General features: G+C 44.0%; 1 protein-coding gene across 1 annotated transcript in view; it reads left to right on the forward strand.

Annotated features, from left to right (window-relative positions):
* LRRC45 (leucine rich repeat containing 45) overlaps positions 1 to 15,363 on the forward strand; it is a 104,652-nt gene that overhangs the window by 47,419 nt on the left and 41,870 nt on the right. The window contains exons 7-11 of the mRNA XM_075349728.1: positions 7,789 to 7,901; positions 7,973 to 8,031; positions 8,116 to 8,193; positions 10,159 to 10,294; positions 15,263 to 15,340. Of these exons, the coding sequence (XP_075205843.1) occupies positions 7,789 to 7,901; positions 7,973 to 8,031; positions 8,116 to 8,193; positions 10,159 to 10,294; positions 15,263 to 15,340 (464 nt within the window). The remainder of the gene's footprint in view (positions 1 to 7,788; positions 7,902 to 7,972; positions 8,032 to 8,115; positions 8,194 to 10,158; positions 10,295 to 15,262; positions 15,341 to 15,363) is intronic.

Below are 15,363 nucleotides of genomic sequence, written 5' to 3' on the forward strand. Positions count from 1 at the left end.
GGGAGGATGCTGAGCCTTATAGTTCGGCAGCTGCTGTATGCTCTCCTGCATACACTATTGGATGGAGGATGCTGAGCCTTGTAGTTCTGCAGCTGCTGTCTGCTCTCCTGTATCCACTAGTGGATGGAGTATGCTGAGCCTTGTAGGTCTGCTCCCCCTGACTCTCCCTACAGCATACAGTCCTGGATGGAGCATGCTGAGCCTTGTAGTTCTGCAGCTGTCTGCTCTCCTGCATACACTAGTGGAGAATGAAGAACATATTGAAGAAGGAAATGACATCAGACCTTTCTTCTTTTTTTTCAACAATCTTTAATGGCAATGTTCACTGATAAAAAAAACGCATAAAAACGCAGTGAGCCAAAACGCGGTAAAAACGCATGCGTTTTTGCCGCAGGTGCGTTTTTGCGTAAAAAAAAAACAGTGTGTGAACTCAGCCTTAAGATATTTTGTTATCTTGAAATATATGCAATTTTTTGTAAAAGTTTAAAGATTAGTCTAAGATGCAATTATGTATAGATCCTAATCTGAATTTTCCACTTGTGAAAATACAGTCTTTTCTTCTGTATTATTGTTCCAGACGATAGACCTCATTAAGTGATGCAATTATTTGTCAGATATCTCTTAAGACCTTAGTATACATAAACATGTTAATTGGTGCAAGGCAACAGATGGTCTCGCTCACACTTGTGGGGTTTTATGGTCTACAGCTTAGCAAATTGGGCAACAGATCACAAAATGACATACATATGCATCAGTGTTCAATCTATTAGAAGAAAATATCAAAATCTGAGAACTGCCGCACAAAGAAAATACAGATTTATCAGTTTTATCATAGACATTGGGGGTTCAGTGATGACTACTATGCACCTATTTGTCGTTCAACCCTTCCAGGGTGATTTCCTCTACTGAATCCATTGCCGTACACTCATCTGTTACTCACCAAAATAAGTAGTGATCTAGAGTTTAGGTATTCATGGTTTGGCGTTTGATTTGCACTAGGGTAATGCCCAAATTACTTCAAAAGCACATTTTGGGCAACTTTACAATACAAGACATCTATAAAAGAAGACTTCAGGGTGTGGATTTGATAATCTCCATCATGTCCGTTCTGATTGCTTCTGATTTCTCATTGTGGAATTTGCCCTTTACGAGACAAAGGGTGAAATCTGGAACAAATCCGAAAGAAAATCCATGTTCTAAATCTCATGTAACGTGAATTTCGCTGCATATTTGTAGACCTTATCCCCTGTCTGGCTTTACATTTAGGTACTTCTGTACGCTTGTGGGGTCTTGCCCCTAAAACACTTTAGTTTACATATATACATATATTAAGGATTATTTAATATCCAATAGATGGATAATGACTTGTGGATAGGTAGGGATACGACAGCTTGGAGCCCCTGTAACCTGCGTCTGTCTCATGGAGAAACAATAAAGCAGTGGTGCCAATAAGCGGCCACTTCTCCATACTGTTGGCTGCTTATCAGGTAGGTGATGACTTGTGGATAGGTAAGGGTAGGACCACTGGGAGCCCCTGTAATCTCCAGCAGTCCCATACAGAAATGATGAAGCAGTGTTGCCAATAAACGACCACCTCTCCATTATGATATGGTCATATTGGGTAGGTGATGACTTTTCGCTAGGTAGAAGTACGACCACTGGGAGCCCCTGTAATCTCCATCAGTCCCATACAGAAATGCTGAAGCAGTGGGGCCAATAAGTGCAATAGTTAGCAAGTGGGGTCAAAACAAGGATACAGAACTCTTAAAACATAACATTTATTGAATATGCAGATAAAAGGTGGACTGCCACCATAAAAGAATAAAAAATGTTTGTCAAGGGCTGCAGAATATGCAATAACAGCCTCCAAACAAATCATACAAGGCACACACTACAGGAGGTATGAATACAAGTCACACTCAAACCTGCATTAATAGTCACAGCTAGGATGGTCGCTTCGTCAGAGTCAAACATCGATCGCAACCATTTAAACAGAAAAAAACGGCCTTGCCGTATTTTTCTAGGGCATAAGACGATATGGCTCAAGATCAGGTGACCTCATATAGGTCCTACACAAATACCTTTACTTGGCTCGAACCATACCAAAGTACCTCCCGACGCGTTTCAAGGAATAATCATCAGGGGAGTCTTCTTAGGGTACAAATCGTCATATCAGTAATGATAACTGGACTGATAGACAGTCAAAATTGCCCCATGGACGGACTGTAAAACGAAAATCATAGATTACAGCCCATCCAATCAAACAAACATGAGGAATAGCATCATACGCCAGGCTGCTTACCCCAAATAACGTCCAGCAAGGAAGAACGCCAAGCTGCAGGTGCCGCGCCGGTTAATTTGAAAACCGCGCTTCTTATAGGGGCCGCGCATGCGCGGAAAGTCCACCGCAGCGTCGTGACGTCAGTCCCAGCATACACCGTGCCGGAAGCCACGACGTCACAATCATGCCCGTCGGCCGCATCAACAGACATGCGCCGCCGACGTCATAGACAAGAGCCTGGAACGCAAGCCGATAGTCCGAATAAAACCGTAAGTGTACGGTAAACGATCACTTATTAACCAGGCTATGTCGACATCAAATAACAACTACAAGGTATTAATCCTTGTGTCCAGTAAAGGTGCACAGGGCCTACACGATCGCAAGATCTTCCAGGACACACTAAAGATACTAATTCAGACAGAAAGGCCAATTGTTCTATCAGACAATATTCCAACCCACAAAATACAAAAAACACAAATAGACCCCCAATGAAAGAAACACAAAATCAAAACATGGCGTGAGCAGGAGGACAAACAGACCCGGAGGGTTACTGAGGAAAGGGGGGGGGGGTTTGTTTAAATTCAGACTCAAATATGCAAAGGAGTCCCATATAGAGGGGGCAATACCCTACTCTAGAGGAGAACTGTCATGGACAATAAGTTAAAAAGAAGGAAAAAGGAAAAAACCTAAGTGCATACTGAACACACCCTAAACTCATAGACTGTCCCTACCTAGCCTGTGGAGGTCGGCACCCTAGAACCCCACGCCAATGGCGCCCCCACTCACCGTAGTCTATCCCTCCTACGATGCACCCTACCCTAAGGTGCATCTAAAAAAGGGAGGAAAGACAGTTGTTCGTTCAGTCCAGTCGGTACCTCAGTCTTTAGGGTATAAATCCAAAAGCACTCCTTCCGCAGTAGTAATCTGTCCCAGTTGCCTCCTCTTACTGGGGGTCTGATGTAATCAATGCCCATCACTCTTATGGCATCCTCCCTCCCACCATGATAGCTGTTGACATGCCTGGCTATGGATGTGTCATTTTTCTTACGAATATCATTTTTGTGTTCCCCCACCCTCCTGCGCAGCTCTCGAATGGTCTTGCCAACATACTGTTTACCACAGCAGCAAAGGATCCTGTAGATTACTCCCTTGGTTCTGCAAGTGATAAGGGACCTGATTTCAAAAGTCTTATCATTCCCTACACTGCTGAAAGTCTTTCCCTCCTCAATTAGTTTACAATTGACGCAATCCCGACATTTGAAACAACCTCTGATGTTGTTGTCAGCCCGAACAACCTGATTATCACGAAAATGGCTGTGCACCAACCTGTCTCTAAGTGATCTTGCTTTACGAAAAGTGACAGAGGGATAGTCAGAAAGATGTTTATCAAGTACGGGATCCATTTTGAGAATGGGCCAAAATTTAGTCAAAGTGCGCCTCAATTCATTTGCACCATTAGAGAAGGTAGTAATGAACCGTGGGGTACTTGTTTGATCCTCCCGCTCACGCCTTGGGTTCAGCACAGCAGCCCGATCCATCCTTGCCACAGAATCAAAGGCGTTCATGACCACCCTTCTGGGATAGCCTCTATCGTTGAGTCTCCCCATGAGGTCAAGGGACTGTGCCCTAAAGCCAGATTCCTCAGAACAATTGCGTCGCATTCTGACAAACTGACTCTTAGGTATACCCTTTTTCTGGGATTTGGGATGAGCACTTTCCCACCTCAAAAGTGAATTTGAGGCAGTTTGCTTCCTAAAGGTGCTTGTCATCAGACGACCACCTTCCCCCTTCTCTACCATGATGTCCAAGAAGGCCAGTCTCTCACCGCTAACCTCATAGGTAAAATGTAGGCCAATCCCATTGTGGTTGAGGGCATCGATGAAAGTCAGGAACCCTGCTTCGGGTCCCTTCCAGATGACAAAAATATCATCGATGTACCTCAACCACAGCACAACATCCTCAGTGTCCAGATCACCTCCAAAGACGACGGTTTCCTCCCACCAGCCCAGGAGCAAGTTGGCATACGATGGGGCACAACAACTCCCCATCGCAGTGCCCCTGCGCTGGTGGAAGTACTTACCGTCGAATACAAACACGTTCTTAGTTAAACAGAAACGTAGAGCCTTGAGTACAAACTCGCTATGTCCAGACAGATGGTTACCCCTTGAGTTCAGATAGTATTTCGTGGCCTCCAAACCTGCAGAATGTGGGATTGACGAATAAAGGGCCTCAACATCCACACTGCACAAAAGCATTCCCTCCTCAAGGAAAATATCATCAATTTTTTTCAAAAAATCTGTCGTATCCCCCAGATACGAGTTTAATGAGACAACAAACGGCCGTAAAATTTTATCCACGTAAACACTTAACTTCTCGGTAAGGCTGCCCACACCTGACACAATCGGGCGACCCTTCAAAGGGGACAGCCCCTTGTGGATTTTGGGCAAAGTGTAGAAAGTTGCCATTACCGGAAAAGGGGGAAAGAGATAATCATGTTCATTTTTATCAATGATACCATCTTCTAGGGCTTCCGCCAGGAGACTCTTCAATTCGTCTCTGAAGCCTGGGATAGGGTTAGATGAAAGGCGGGTATAACAATCTTCATCCTTTAGAATATCCCAACAGAGATTCCTGTACATCTGGGTGTCCAGTATCACCACATTGCCCCCTTTGTCAGAGGGCTTTATGGTGATACTGGAGTCCTGTTCCAAAGCCCGAAGACTATCCATCTCGGCCTTTGTAAGATTAAATTTAACGCCCCAAGAGTTGTAGCCTTTTTGTATGTCCTCAGTCACCAAGTTGACAAAAATGTCAACTACATCCACTAAGGAGGTGTTAGGCGGCATCCTATTGCTCTTGTTTTTAAGGTTCGTAAATGGGCCCTCTCCATAATCATTGGGATTTCTATCGTCAAGATGAAACAGGAGACGTACGTCCTGTAAGAGATCCTCAGATATACCCAACTCATTGGCAGATTTTTCTGCTTCCCTCCCATGAAAGATCTTCCATTTAAGGAGTCTAGCAAAGAGATGTAAGTCCTTGATAGCCCCAAACTCCTCAAAATTGGAAGTAGGTACGAATGAAAGTCCCCTGTTCAGCACCTGTAACTCAGTTGCACTCAAGATCTTGGAGGATAAATTGACTATCTGAGGAGCCTTCATGACTGCAGATGTTGCTGATTCTTGCTTCTCAGATAGTATTGGCTGTCTAAAAAACCGCCCCTTCCTGAGGCCTGTGCTGACCCTCGTCCTGGTCTACCCCTACCACCGGGTTTCTTAAAGCGCTGCTGTGGACGAAAATTACTATTATTGTTACCGCCCTCACCATCAGATAATTCAGCATCCGTGGATGAGATATCAGTATCATACGTTCTCACCCCACGGTTATTAGTGTAAACATAGACTCTGTTATCTTTAAAATCTTGTAGATCCCTGATAAAGAATCTATGTTTACGTTCCTTTAGCTTGTACTGGAACTTTTCAACAACCCCTTGAAGGGCTAATTCTTTTGTCTGAAACTCCGCCTCCCCAGAGAATTTCTTGGTAATCTCAATATTTTCTTTTAGTGATTCCTCAAGATTAACCAAATTTTTCTTCTCCTCCTCTAGCAGTAGTCTCATAAGTTTAAGAGAGCTCTCAGTAACCTCTTTCTCCCATTTGGCAAGAAAGTCAGCGTTTTTAAACCTATACCCCGGCTGTAGGGTAATCCTTAGATGACGTGGCACAATTTTTTCTTTCAAGTAGCTCTCCAAAGTCTGGACCTCCCACCATGCAATAATTCTTTCCTTGTAGACTTTGGTGAGGTCCTTGAAAGCCCCGTTCAAGGTGGGTGTGTATCTTTTGAGGGTTAGATTCCTGTCTGAAAAGACCTCCCTGGCCTCGTTAACCCACTGTCTAGTATCGAGGTCAGAAGAAAGGAATCCTGCCATTTATCGGCACAAGTAATAATAATAATAATAGCAAAAACCTTAATGGCGTGGGGTTCTAGGGTGCCGACCTCCACAGGCTAGGTAGGGACAGTCTATGAGTTTAGGGTGTGTTCAGTATGCACTTAGGTTTTTTCCTTTTTCCTTCTTTTTAACTTATTGTCCATGACAGTTCTCCTCTAGAGTAGGGTATTGCCCCCTCTATATGGGACTCCTTTGCATATTTGAGTCTGAATTTAAACAAACCCCCCCCCCCCCCCCTTTCCTCAGTAACCCTCCGGGTCTGTTTGTCCTCCTGCTCACGCCATGTTTTGATTTTGTGTTTCTTTCATTGGGGGTCTATTTGTGTTTTTTGTATTTTGTGGGTTGGAATATTGTCTGATAGAACAATTGGCCTTTCTGTCTGAATTAGTATCTTTAGTGTGTCCTGGAAGATCTTGCGATCGTGTAGGCCCTGTGCACCTTTACTGGACACAAGGATTAATACCTTGTAGTTGTTATTTGATGTCGACATAGCCTGGTTAATAAGTGATCGTTTACCGTACACTTACGGTTTTATTCGGACTATCGGCTTGCGTTCCAGGCTCTTGTCTATGACGTCGGCGGCGCATGTCTGTTGATGCGGCCGACGGGCATGATTGTGACGTCGTGGCTTCCGGCACGGTGTATGCTGGGACTGACGTCACGACGCTGCGGTGGACTTTCCGCGCATGCGCGGCCCCTATAAGAAGCGCGGTTTTCAAATTAACCGGCGCGGCACCTGCAGCTTGGCGTTCTTCCTTGCTGGACGTTATTTGGGGTAAGCAGCCTGGCGTATGATGCTATTCCTCATGTTTGTTTGATTGGATGGGCTGTAATCTATGATTTTCGTTTTACAGTCCGTCCATGGGGCAATTTTGACTGTCTATCAGTCCAGTTATCATTACTGATATGACGATTTGTACCCTAAGAAGACTCCCCTGATGATTATTCCTTGAAACGCGTCGGGAGGTACTTTGGTATGGTTCGAGCCAAGTAAAGGTATTTGTGTAGGACCTATATGAGGTCACCTGATCTTGAGCCATATCGTCTTATGCCCTAGAAAAATACGGTAAGGCCGTTTTTTTCTGTTTAAATGGTTGCGATCGATGTTTGACTCTGACGAAGCGACCATCCTAGCTGTGACTATTAATGCAGGTTTGAGTGTGACTTGTATTCATACCTCCTGTAGTGTGTGCCTTGTATGATTTGTTTGGAGGCTGTTATTGCATATTCTGCAGCCCTTGACAAACATTTTTTATTCTTTTATGGTGGCAGTCCACCTTTTATCTGCATATTCAATAAATGTTATGTTTTAGGAGTTCTGTATCCTTGTTTTGACCCCACTTGCTAACTATTGCTCTCTTGCCAGGGGGACTTCATTAAGGTTTTTGCTATTATTATTAGGGGCCAATAAGTGGCCACCTCTCCATTCTAACAGGATTTTTTAAATAGGTGATAACCTTTTATAAAGATTCTCAGCCTTTTAAAACCCACCAGACTGGAAATTTCTCCAACCTTAACCTTCAAAACTCAAACAAAGATTGTATTTGTGTGCCCACAGAACACTCCATCGATTATAATCTGGAGAGACAGACGGTAAAGAAGGAGACTGTAAATCAGAGGCAGATTCTCACCAAGGAAGTCCAGAACTTGAAGCAGGAGAAGAACAAACAAGTGGGTGATGGGAAAAGGCGTTTTCTTGGTTTCTTTCCAGATTTTTACTAACTATGTGGCTTCTCCTATAGTTCCTGGACTTAATGGAAACCATTGATAAACAGCGAGAGGAGATGAGCCGCACCACAAGGTTAGTCTGCCTGCAAGATTGACTAGAAAACTCTATCATCTTTTCTGTTTCTTATTCTTCCTCTTCTCTTTCCGTTACTATCAGAACAACAACTTTGCATGTCAGCAAACTTCAAGAGGCATTGGACGACAGGAAATCGGTTGTAAATTCACTGACATCCAAGTAAGGACTTCTGTGAGACATTGTTATTGTAGGACAAAGCATCGGATTTAGGCCTTGGTTTCACTTGTGTTTTGCACAGACGAGTGCAATCGAGTGCAAAACTATGGGTCAGTGTCCCTCTGCGTTTGATTTCTCATGCCATATCGGCATGAGAAAAGAATTGCAGCAGGCTGTATTTGGCAGCGAGTCTCTGCTCACCCACACCCATAAAAGTCTAAGGGTGAGGGTGAAACATCGCACTGCACTTTGATGTCATCCAAATGCAGTGCGATGTATCCACAGACAGGAAGCGGAGAAGAGGGAGAAAGTGCTTTCTCCCTCTTCACTGCTGTGATCCGATCACAACTTCGGATTACAGTTGCATGATCCTCGGCTCACTCTTGTAGCAGTGCCTGAGCTGAGGGTCATTCACGTATCGAGCTTCGGAAGTAATGCATAAGTGGGATTGAGGCCTTAAGTGAAACTCCAAATATGATTTCCATCCCATTTCACATGCAAGGAAAGCTCCTGGGGTATATGTCCAATGTATTCCTCAATCTGTGTTCATTGGCCCAGTAAAGGGCTGGTTTATTTTTTTTTTTTTTTTAGTCCCCATAGGGATTTTGAACCTGCTAACGGTATAGCAGTATATAGTGAAAATTAGTTTCCTATGAATCCCAACCCAAGGCTGGGTTTCACTGGAGTACCATAATGGTAGTGACGGGGGGGGGTTATTAAGCAAGACCTCGACTGGACACCTTGCATTTGCAAAATGATGGGGGGGGTAGTAAAGTAATAAGTGCCTGAATGAACGCCCCACAGGTATCGTTCTACTTGATTCAAGACTGAGTGGCATTTTACCCCCTCGCCTCCTCTGTGAATTTTCATTCTCCAGGACAGCACAATTACGGCAGTAGCAATCATACTAACATTTTTATTTTTTTTACTTAAAGGGAAGCAACCAGCAGAATTTTGCTATATAAAGTAAAGCCAGGCCACACTTGCGCTAGGTAGCTGAATGTAGGGATACCTTTGACAGATTGCATGCTTGATTGCAGAAAAAGCTTTAATCCAAGTTCCAGAAATGCACTGCGTGTGCATCAGGGCGGGACTATGTGGGTTGGGTTTTACAGTCTTCATCCGCTTGGCCTTTATTCCCCCCTCGCCACCTTTTCCTTTATGTCTGGTGCGTGCACAGTAGCATTGGGAAGTATTTATTCAACTCTTAAATAAGATGGCGTCAGAGTCAGCGCCTGTGCATAGCGCTATATCCAGCACGATCTTATTGAAGAAGGTCTATTCCTGCTTCCTACATGTCCGATGCTGTTGCCGAGGGCGGCTTTATTTCAAGCATCCCATCTGCTGAGCATGCCGGGAGCTGCTGCTAGGTGGGCTCCTTTATCTGTTTTGACCATGTGCTCTCCTGCGGTCTTGTAGAGTGAAAAGGATGCAAGGGCGCATGCACCGCCCTCAGCAACAGCATAGGAAGCAGGAGGAGACCATCTTCAATAAGATGGCACTGGAGAGCGCTATATACACAGGTGCTGACTCTGATGCCAGTTTAGTCCTGTCCCTCTAGGAGAGCGAGACGGACAGAAGTGGTTGTAGACTGGCCTTGGAGTAGTCATCAGAGATGCACAGTCCTAGTCGACTCCCCCCACCCCACCACTCCCGCATTTTTGCAGCGTTTTTTCACTGTAGACAGCAATGAGACAGTGCAGCCATGCATTTTTGGTGAAAGAGACTTTATTAAGCACACACAGTAGACGATTGACATCTATAATCTCCTGCAAAACCTGCTTTTTGGAAGCAGCTTCTTTACTGCCAAGAGAGCAGGTTTTGCCTGCAGAAAGTAGCAAAGCAATTTGTAAACATAGCCTAAAGTGTGCATTGCTGCCATAAAAGAGCCAGTGTCCAATCTGTGCTGCACATGATTCGGGCTACGTGAGACTCCTAACAGATTGTAAGCATGTCATCTGTCTGCAGGTTACACATGGCTGATGCAGCGCTGGCTTTATCCCAGCAGAAAGTGCAAGACCTTGGTGTGATCCTGACCCAAACAAAGCGCGATAGCTCCAGCATGAGAGAACTACATGCCAAGGAACTGAGGAAGGAGAAGGAGGTCAGGAGAGGTGTGAGGGATGGGGTACACTTCAGGGGAGCGGTGGGACAGGCAGCATTGCGGATAACAGTATGATGTACTTTTAGCAGGTACTGTTTCCTAGGGGAAAGGTGTATTTAAAGAGGTATTCCAGCTTGAAACATTTGTCGCCTATCTGCTGGATAGATGATAATTGCTATATTGGTAGGTGTTGGTTTGCCAAGGCCCACTTACTAGTCGTCAGAATGGAGGACGTTGGTTTCCCCAGCCAAAATGTTTGAGTTCGTTACTCAAAGTGTATGGCACCTCCACAATACCATTAATAAATGCTTCATGTTGGAGTACCCCTTTACAGGTGCACGTCTGTAATGCTCTACACAGCCAAAAATTGCATGTGGTCCACTGTGTTTTGCCCCGACGTTGCTCAACTACATGTGAATCAGATTTTATGGGACACTTGTTCCTTTTCTCTGTAATTGATAATGAAGCTGTGCAAACCCCGAACCGAACACTGCGCAATGAAAATGTGCCATTCACATAATACCCTAATTACACAGACGTGTGCCCTGAGCCGACTGTAAGGGTACCGTCACACTTAAGCGACGCTCCAGCGATCCCACCAGCGATATGACCTGGTCAGGATCGCTGGTGCGTCGCTACATGGTCGCTGGTGAGCTGTCAATCAGGCAGATCTCACCAGCGACCAGTGACCAGCCCCCAGCCAGCAGCGGCGCGTGGAAGCGACGCTGCACTTGGTAAATATCGGGTAACCAAGCACTTGGTTACCCGATATTTACCTTTGTTACCAGCGCACACCGCTTAGCGCTGGCTCCCTGCACTCCTAGCCACAGTACACATCGGGTTAATAAGCAAACCGCTGTGCTTATTTACCAGATCTGTACTCCAGCTACGTGAGCAGGGAGCTGGCACTGGCAGCCTGAGAGCGGCGGATGCTAGTAACCAAGGTACATATCAGGTAACCAAGAAAGGGCTTCCCTTGGTTACCCGATATTTACCTTGGTTACAGCTTACCGCAGGCTGCCAGACGCCGGCTCCCTGCTCCCTGCACATTCAGATCGTTGCTCTCTCGCTGTCAAACACAGCGATGTGTGCTTCACAGCGGGAGAGCAACGTCAAAAAAATGAACCAGCACTGTGTGTAACGAGCAGCAATTTCACAGCAGGGGCCAGATCGCTGCTTAGTGTCACACACAGCGAGATCGCTAATGAGGCCACTGGTGCGTCACAAAAACCGTGACTCAGCAGCGATCTCGATAGCGATCTCACTATGTGAGAAGTACCCCTAATAGATCATTCAGTAAGCATAGGCCGCCATTATTCTCAGCAGCAGGGGTCTTGTTTACACTGACCATGTGCTGCCAAGAAAGATGATCTTTTGTGAAAATCAGATCTTTTTCACCTGACGAACAGCATTTTGCTCTTTTGTCGGGTGATTGGCAGCCTGTGCAGATTGCACGTTTATTTTCCACTATAGTTGGGCACTGAAAATGCCACTTTACCTATAGCAGCAAGTCAGCAGATGTAGGATACAGGCAGGGGGCAATTGGGATAACCTTGTCCCAGTCCCCGTTTTGCAGCATACTCTGAACTCCCCTAAATGAGACAGTGACAAATAAAGCTTCCCTTTTCAAAATTAGCTATTTCTTGCCTATCTGCTGATAACTAGAGTGGCTTCTTTGTTAACCCCTTAGCAGCATCCGCCATATGTTTATTGCACTGATGCTATAGTAAGGCGATGTGCGCACGTTGCGTTCTGCCGTGACAAATATTCTGCAGCGTTTTGTCACTGCATGTGCGTTTCAAAACGCTGCGTTTTGGATGTATTTTGAATGCAGAATGGATGCAGAGTTCATGCGTTCTGGATGCTTGCTCTCCCATAGACAGAGTGGTAAAAGCATCCAGAACGCACAAAAGAAGTGACATGTTGCTTTTTAGAACGCATCGATGTAAAAAATTTGGTATCATAATGCTGCGTTTTTAAAACGCAACTTGCGCATGGAATTTGCTAAATTCTCATAGACTTTGCTGGGGACGCAGAACGCATGCGTTTACACTGCAGTTTAAAACGCTGCGTAAACACATGAAAAACCGCAACGTGCGCACACAGCCTTAGTGACAAGCGTCCCATGTGTATAATGTGGGAATGGTGAAGATAAAGCAGCCTGTTCCGTTCATACTGCTGCCAAGCATGGTATAGTATAATACTCCTTTGCAGGGGCTAAAACTAAACAATCTATTCTATAGAACTAATATGTTGTTGATCCTGTATTGTGAATGTAAAGAAAAATTGAATGGCATTTTTTTTAATCATTTTTTTAGCATTACTCAAAAATGGAATATTGGTCAATCAAATATACACCCTGAAATAGAAAAAAGTAAACTACAGCTTATCCCACAAAAAAAAACATAGCTTCATTAGGGGGGGGGGGTGATGGCTCTCAAGTGTGGCGAGTAAAAAAGAATATATATTTATTTATAAATATATATATATATATATATATGTATGTATGTGTATATATATATATATATATATATATATATATATATATATATATGTATGTATGTATGTATGTATGTATGTATGTGTGCTAGCTGGAGTACCCGGGCATTGCCCGGGATAGTAACTGTCTCTCTGTCTCTAAGACTGACTGCACTCCTTGACCTGACGTGTGAACAGGTGCATAACTGAACATGACATAAAATACAAAAAGAACAGTTTGCACTCTGATAATGCTAAAGTATGGAAACCATGAATATGTGAACATGGACCTGCATTACTGCTAAGGAAAATCTGAGAAAAATGAGATATTTAGCATATATAAAGGGCCATTTGTATGTCTGCCCAGTTGCCCCTTCACGGCATATCTCGTAACAGGGTCCCTGACGCTATGCTGAAGCCTTTAGCATTATCAGAGTGCAAACTGTTTTTTGTATTCTCTCTGTCTCTGTGTGTCGTTGTCTGTCTGTCTCTTTCCTTGTCTGTCTATGTCTCTGTCTGTGTCTCTGTCTGTCTGTTTCTATCTGTCTCTATCTCTGTGTGTGTCTGTCTCTCTATCTCTGTGTCTGTCTCTCTATGTCTGTGTCTGTCTGTCTCTCTTTCCAGGTCTGTCTCTCTTTCCAGGTCTGTCTCTCTTTCCCCGTCTGTCTCTTATCCCGTCTGTCTCCCCGTCTCTTTTCCTCTCTTTTTCCCTGTCTGAATTTTTCTATTTCTTTGTATGTGTCTTTTGCTGTCTGTCTCTTTCCCTGTCTGCCTGTCTCTCTGTCTTTTTTCCTTGTCTGTCTCTATTTTTCTTTGTCTCTTTCCTTGTCTGTCTCTATCAAAGTCTGTCTCTTTCCCCATCTATATTTGTCTGTCTCGCTGGCTGTATCCTCTTTCCCTATCTGCCTGTCTCTATCCCTGTATGCCTGTCTCTATCCCTCTCTGTCTGTCTCTTTCCCCGTCTGTCTCTTTCCCCGTCTGTCTCTTTCCCCGTCTGTCTCTTTCCCCGTCTGTCTCTGTCTGTCTCTTTCACCGTCTGTCTGTCTCTATCTCTCTCTCTATCCGTCTCCCCACCGACATCATACTACCTCACACATTAGCTTCTTATACTAACAATGTCCTTTGTTCCTATAGAAAGCAATCACAGCTGCTATTAAAACCAGTAGTTCCAGGCTCCATTTACTTTAATGGAGGCATGTTTTTGGGAGAGTAACTGTAAAGCGCGGGGTTACATTTTCCTGTCAAAACATAGTCTACGATGTTCCCTGGGTCACATGAGGCGTCTGTGCAAAATTTCGTGATTGTAAATGCGATGGTGCAGATTCCTTTAGCGGACATACACCCACACATACACACACACACACACACACACACACATACACATACATACATACATACATACATACATACATACATACACTCAGCTTTATATATTAGATATATCTATATTATATACTAGCTGTAGTACCCGGGTGTTGCCCGGGATAGTAACTGTCTCTCTGTCTCTCTCCCAGTCTCTGTCTGTGTGTCGATGTCTGTCTCGCTGTCTGTTTCTTTCCTTGTCTGTCAGTTTCTATCTCTCTGTCTGTATTTGCATCAGTCTATCTGTCTCAATCTCTGTATCTGTCTGTCTCTCTCTCTCTGTCTTTTTGCCCGGCTGTCTCTTTGCCGGGCTGTCTCTTTGCCGGGCTGTCTCTTTGCCGGGCTGTCTCTTTGCCGGGCTGTCTCTGTCTCTCTTTATCCGTCTCACCACTGGCATCTTTTTACCGTACACATAAGCTTCGTTTACTAACAGTTTATTTTGTTCCTATAGCAACCACTGACAGTTGCTATTTATTGCCAGGAGCTCCCAGCTTCATTCAGATTAATGGAGGCAGGATTTTTCTAGAGTAACTGTAAAGCTCGGGGTTACATTTTCCCGGCCAAACATAGTCTATGACGTTCCCTGAGTCACATGGAGTGTCTGTGCAAAAGTTCGTGATTGTAAATGCGACGGTGTGGATTCTTTTATCGGACATACACACACACACACATACACTCAGCTTTATATATTAGATATATATATATATATTTTTTTTTCATGTGTTTTCATTGCGCAGCAGTACTAAAAGAACTGTCATTTGTGCAGTAATTGTAATGACCCACATAGTAATGATAACATTCTATTATTATAAGATTGAACACCTTAAAAACAAATTAAAAAAAATGAAACATGCAACTCCCTCTTCCATACCAAAATAATAATAATAATAATAATAATAAAACAACATTAAAGTGCATTTTATTCACCTCAAAATAGTGATATTAAAAAATTCAACTCGTTACATAAAAAACGAGCTCCCATAGAGCTATTTATGCAGAGTCAATTGTTAAAAGTCTCTGTGCGTAGACCTATAGGGCTTGTGTAGTGAAATATTGGAGCAGGACACGGTCGGATGACTCTAATGACATTTAATACATTTTTTTATACATCATTTCTTTTTTCTTTAGGAATCTGCTATGCGGGAAGCAAAACTCAGGCAAGAAATGTCAGCAGCCAATGAGAAAGTACTACTGTCCCGCAATAAGGTATCACTAGTTCTGCATATGTA

Source organism: Anomaloglossus baeobatrachus, chromosome 5 (genome assembly GCF_048569485.1).
Source record: "Anomaloglossus baeobatrachus isolate aAnoBae1 chromosome 5, aAnoBae1.hap1, whole genome shotgun sequence".
Classification (NCBI taxonomy): Eukaryota; Metazoa; Chordata; class Amphibia; order Anura; family Aromobatidae; genus Anomaloglossus; species Anomaloglossus baeobatrachus.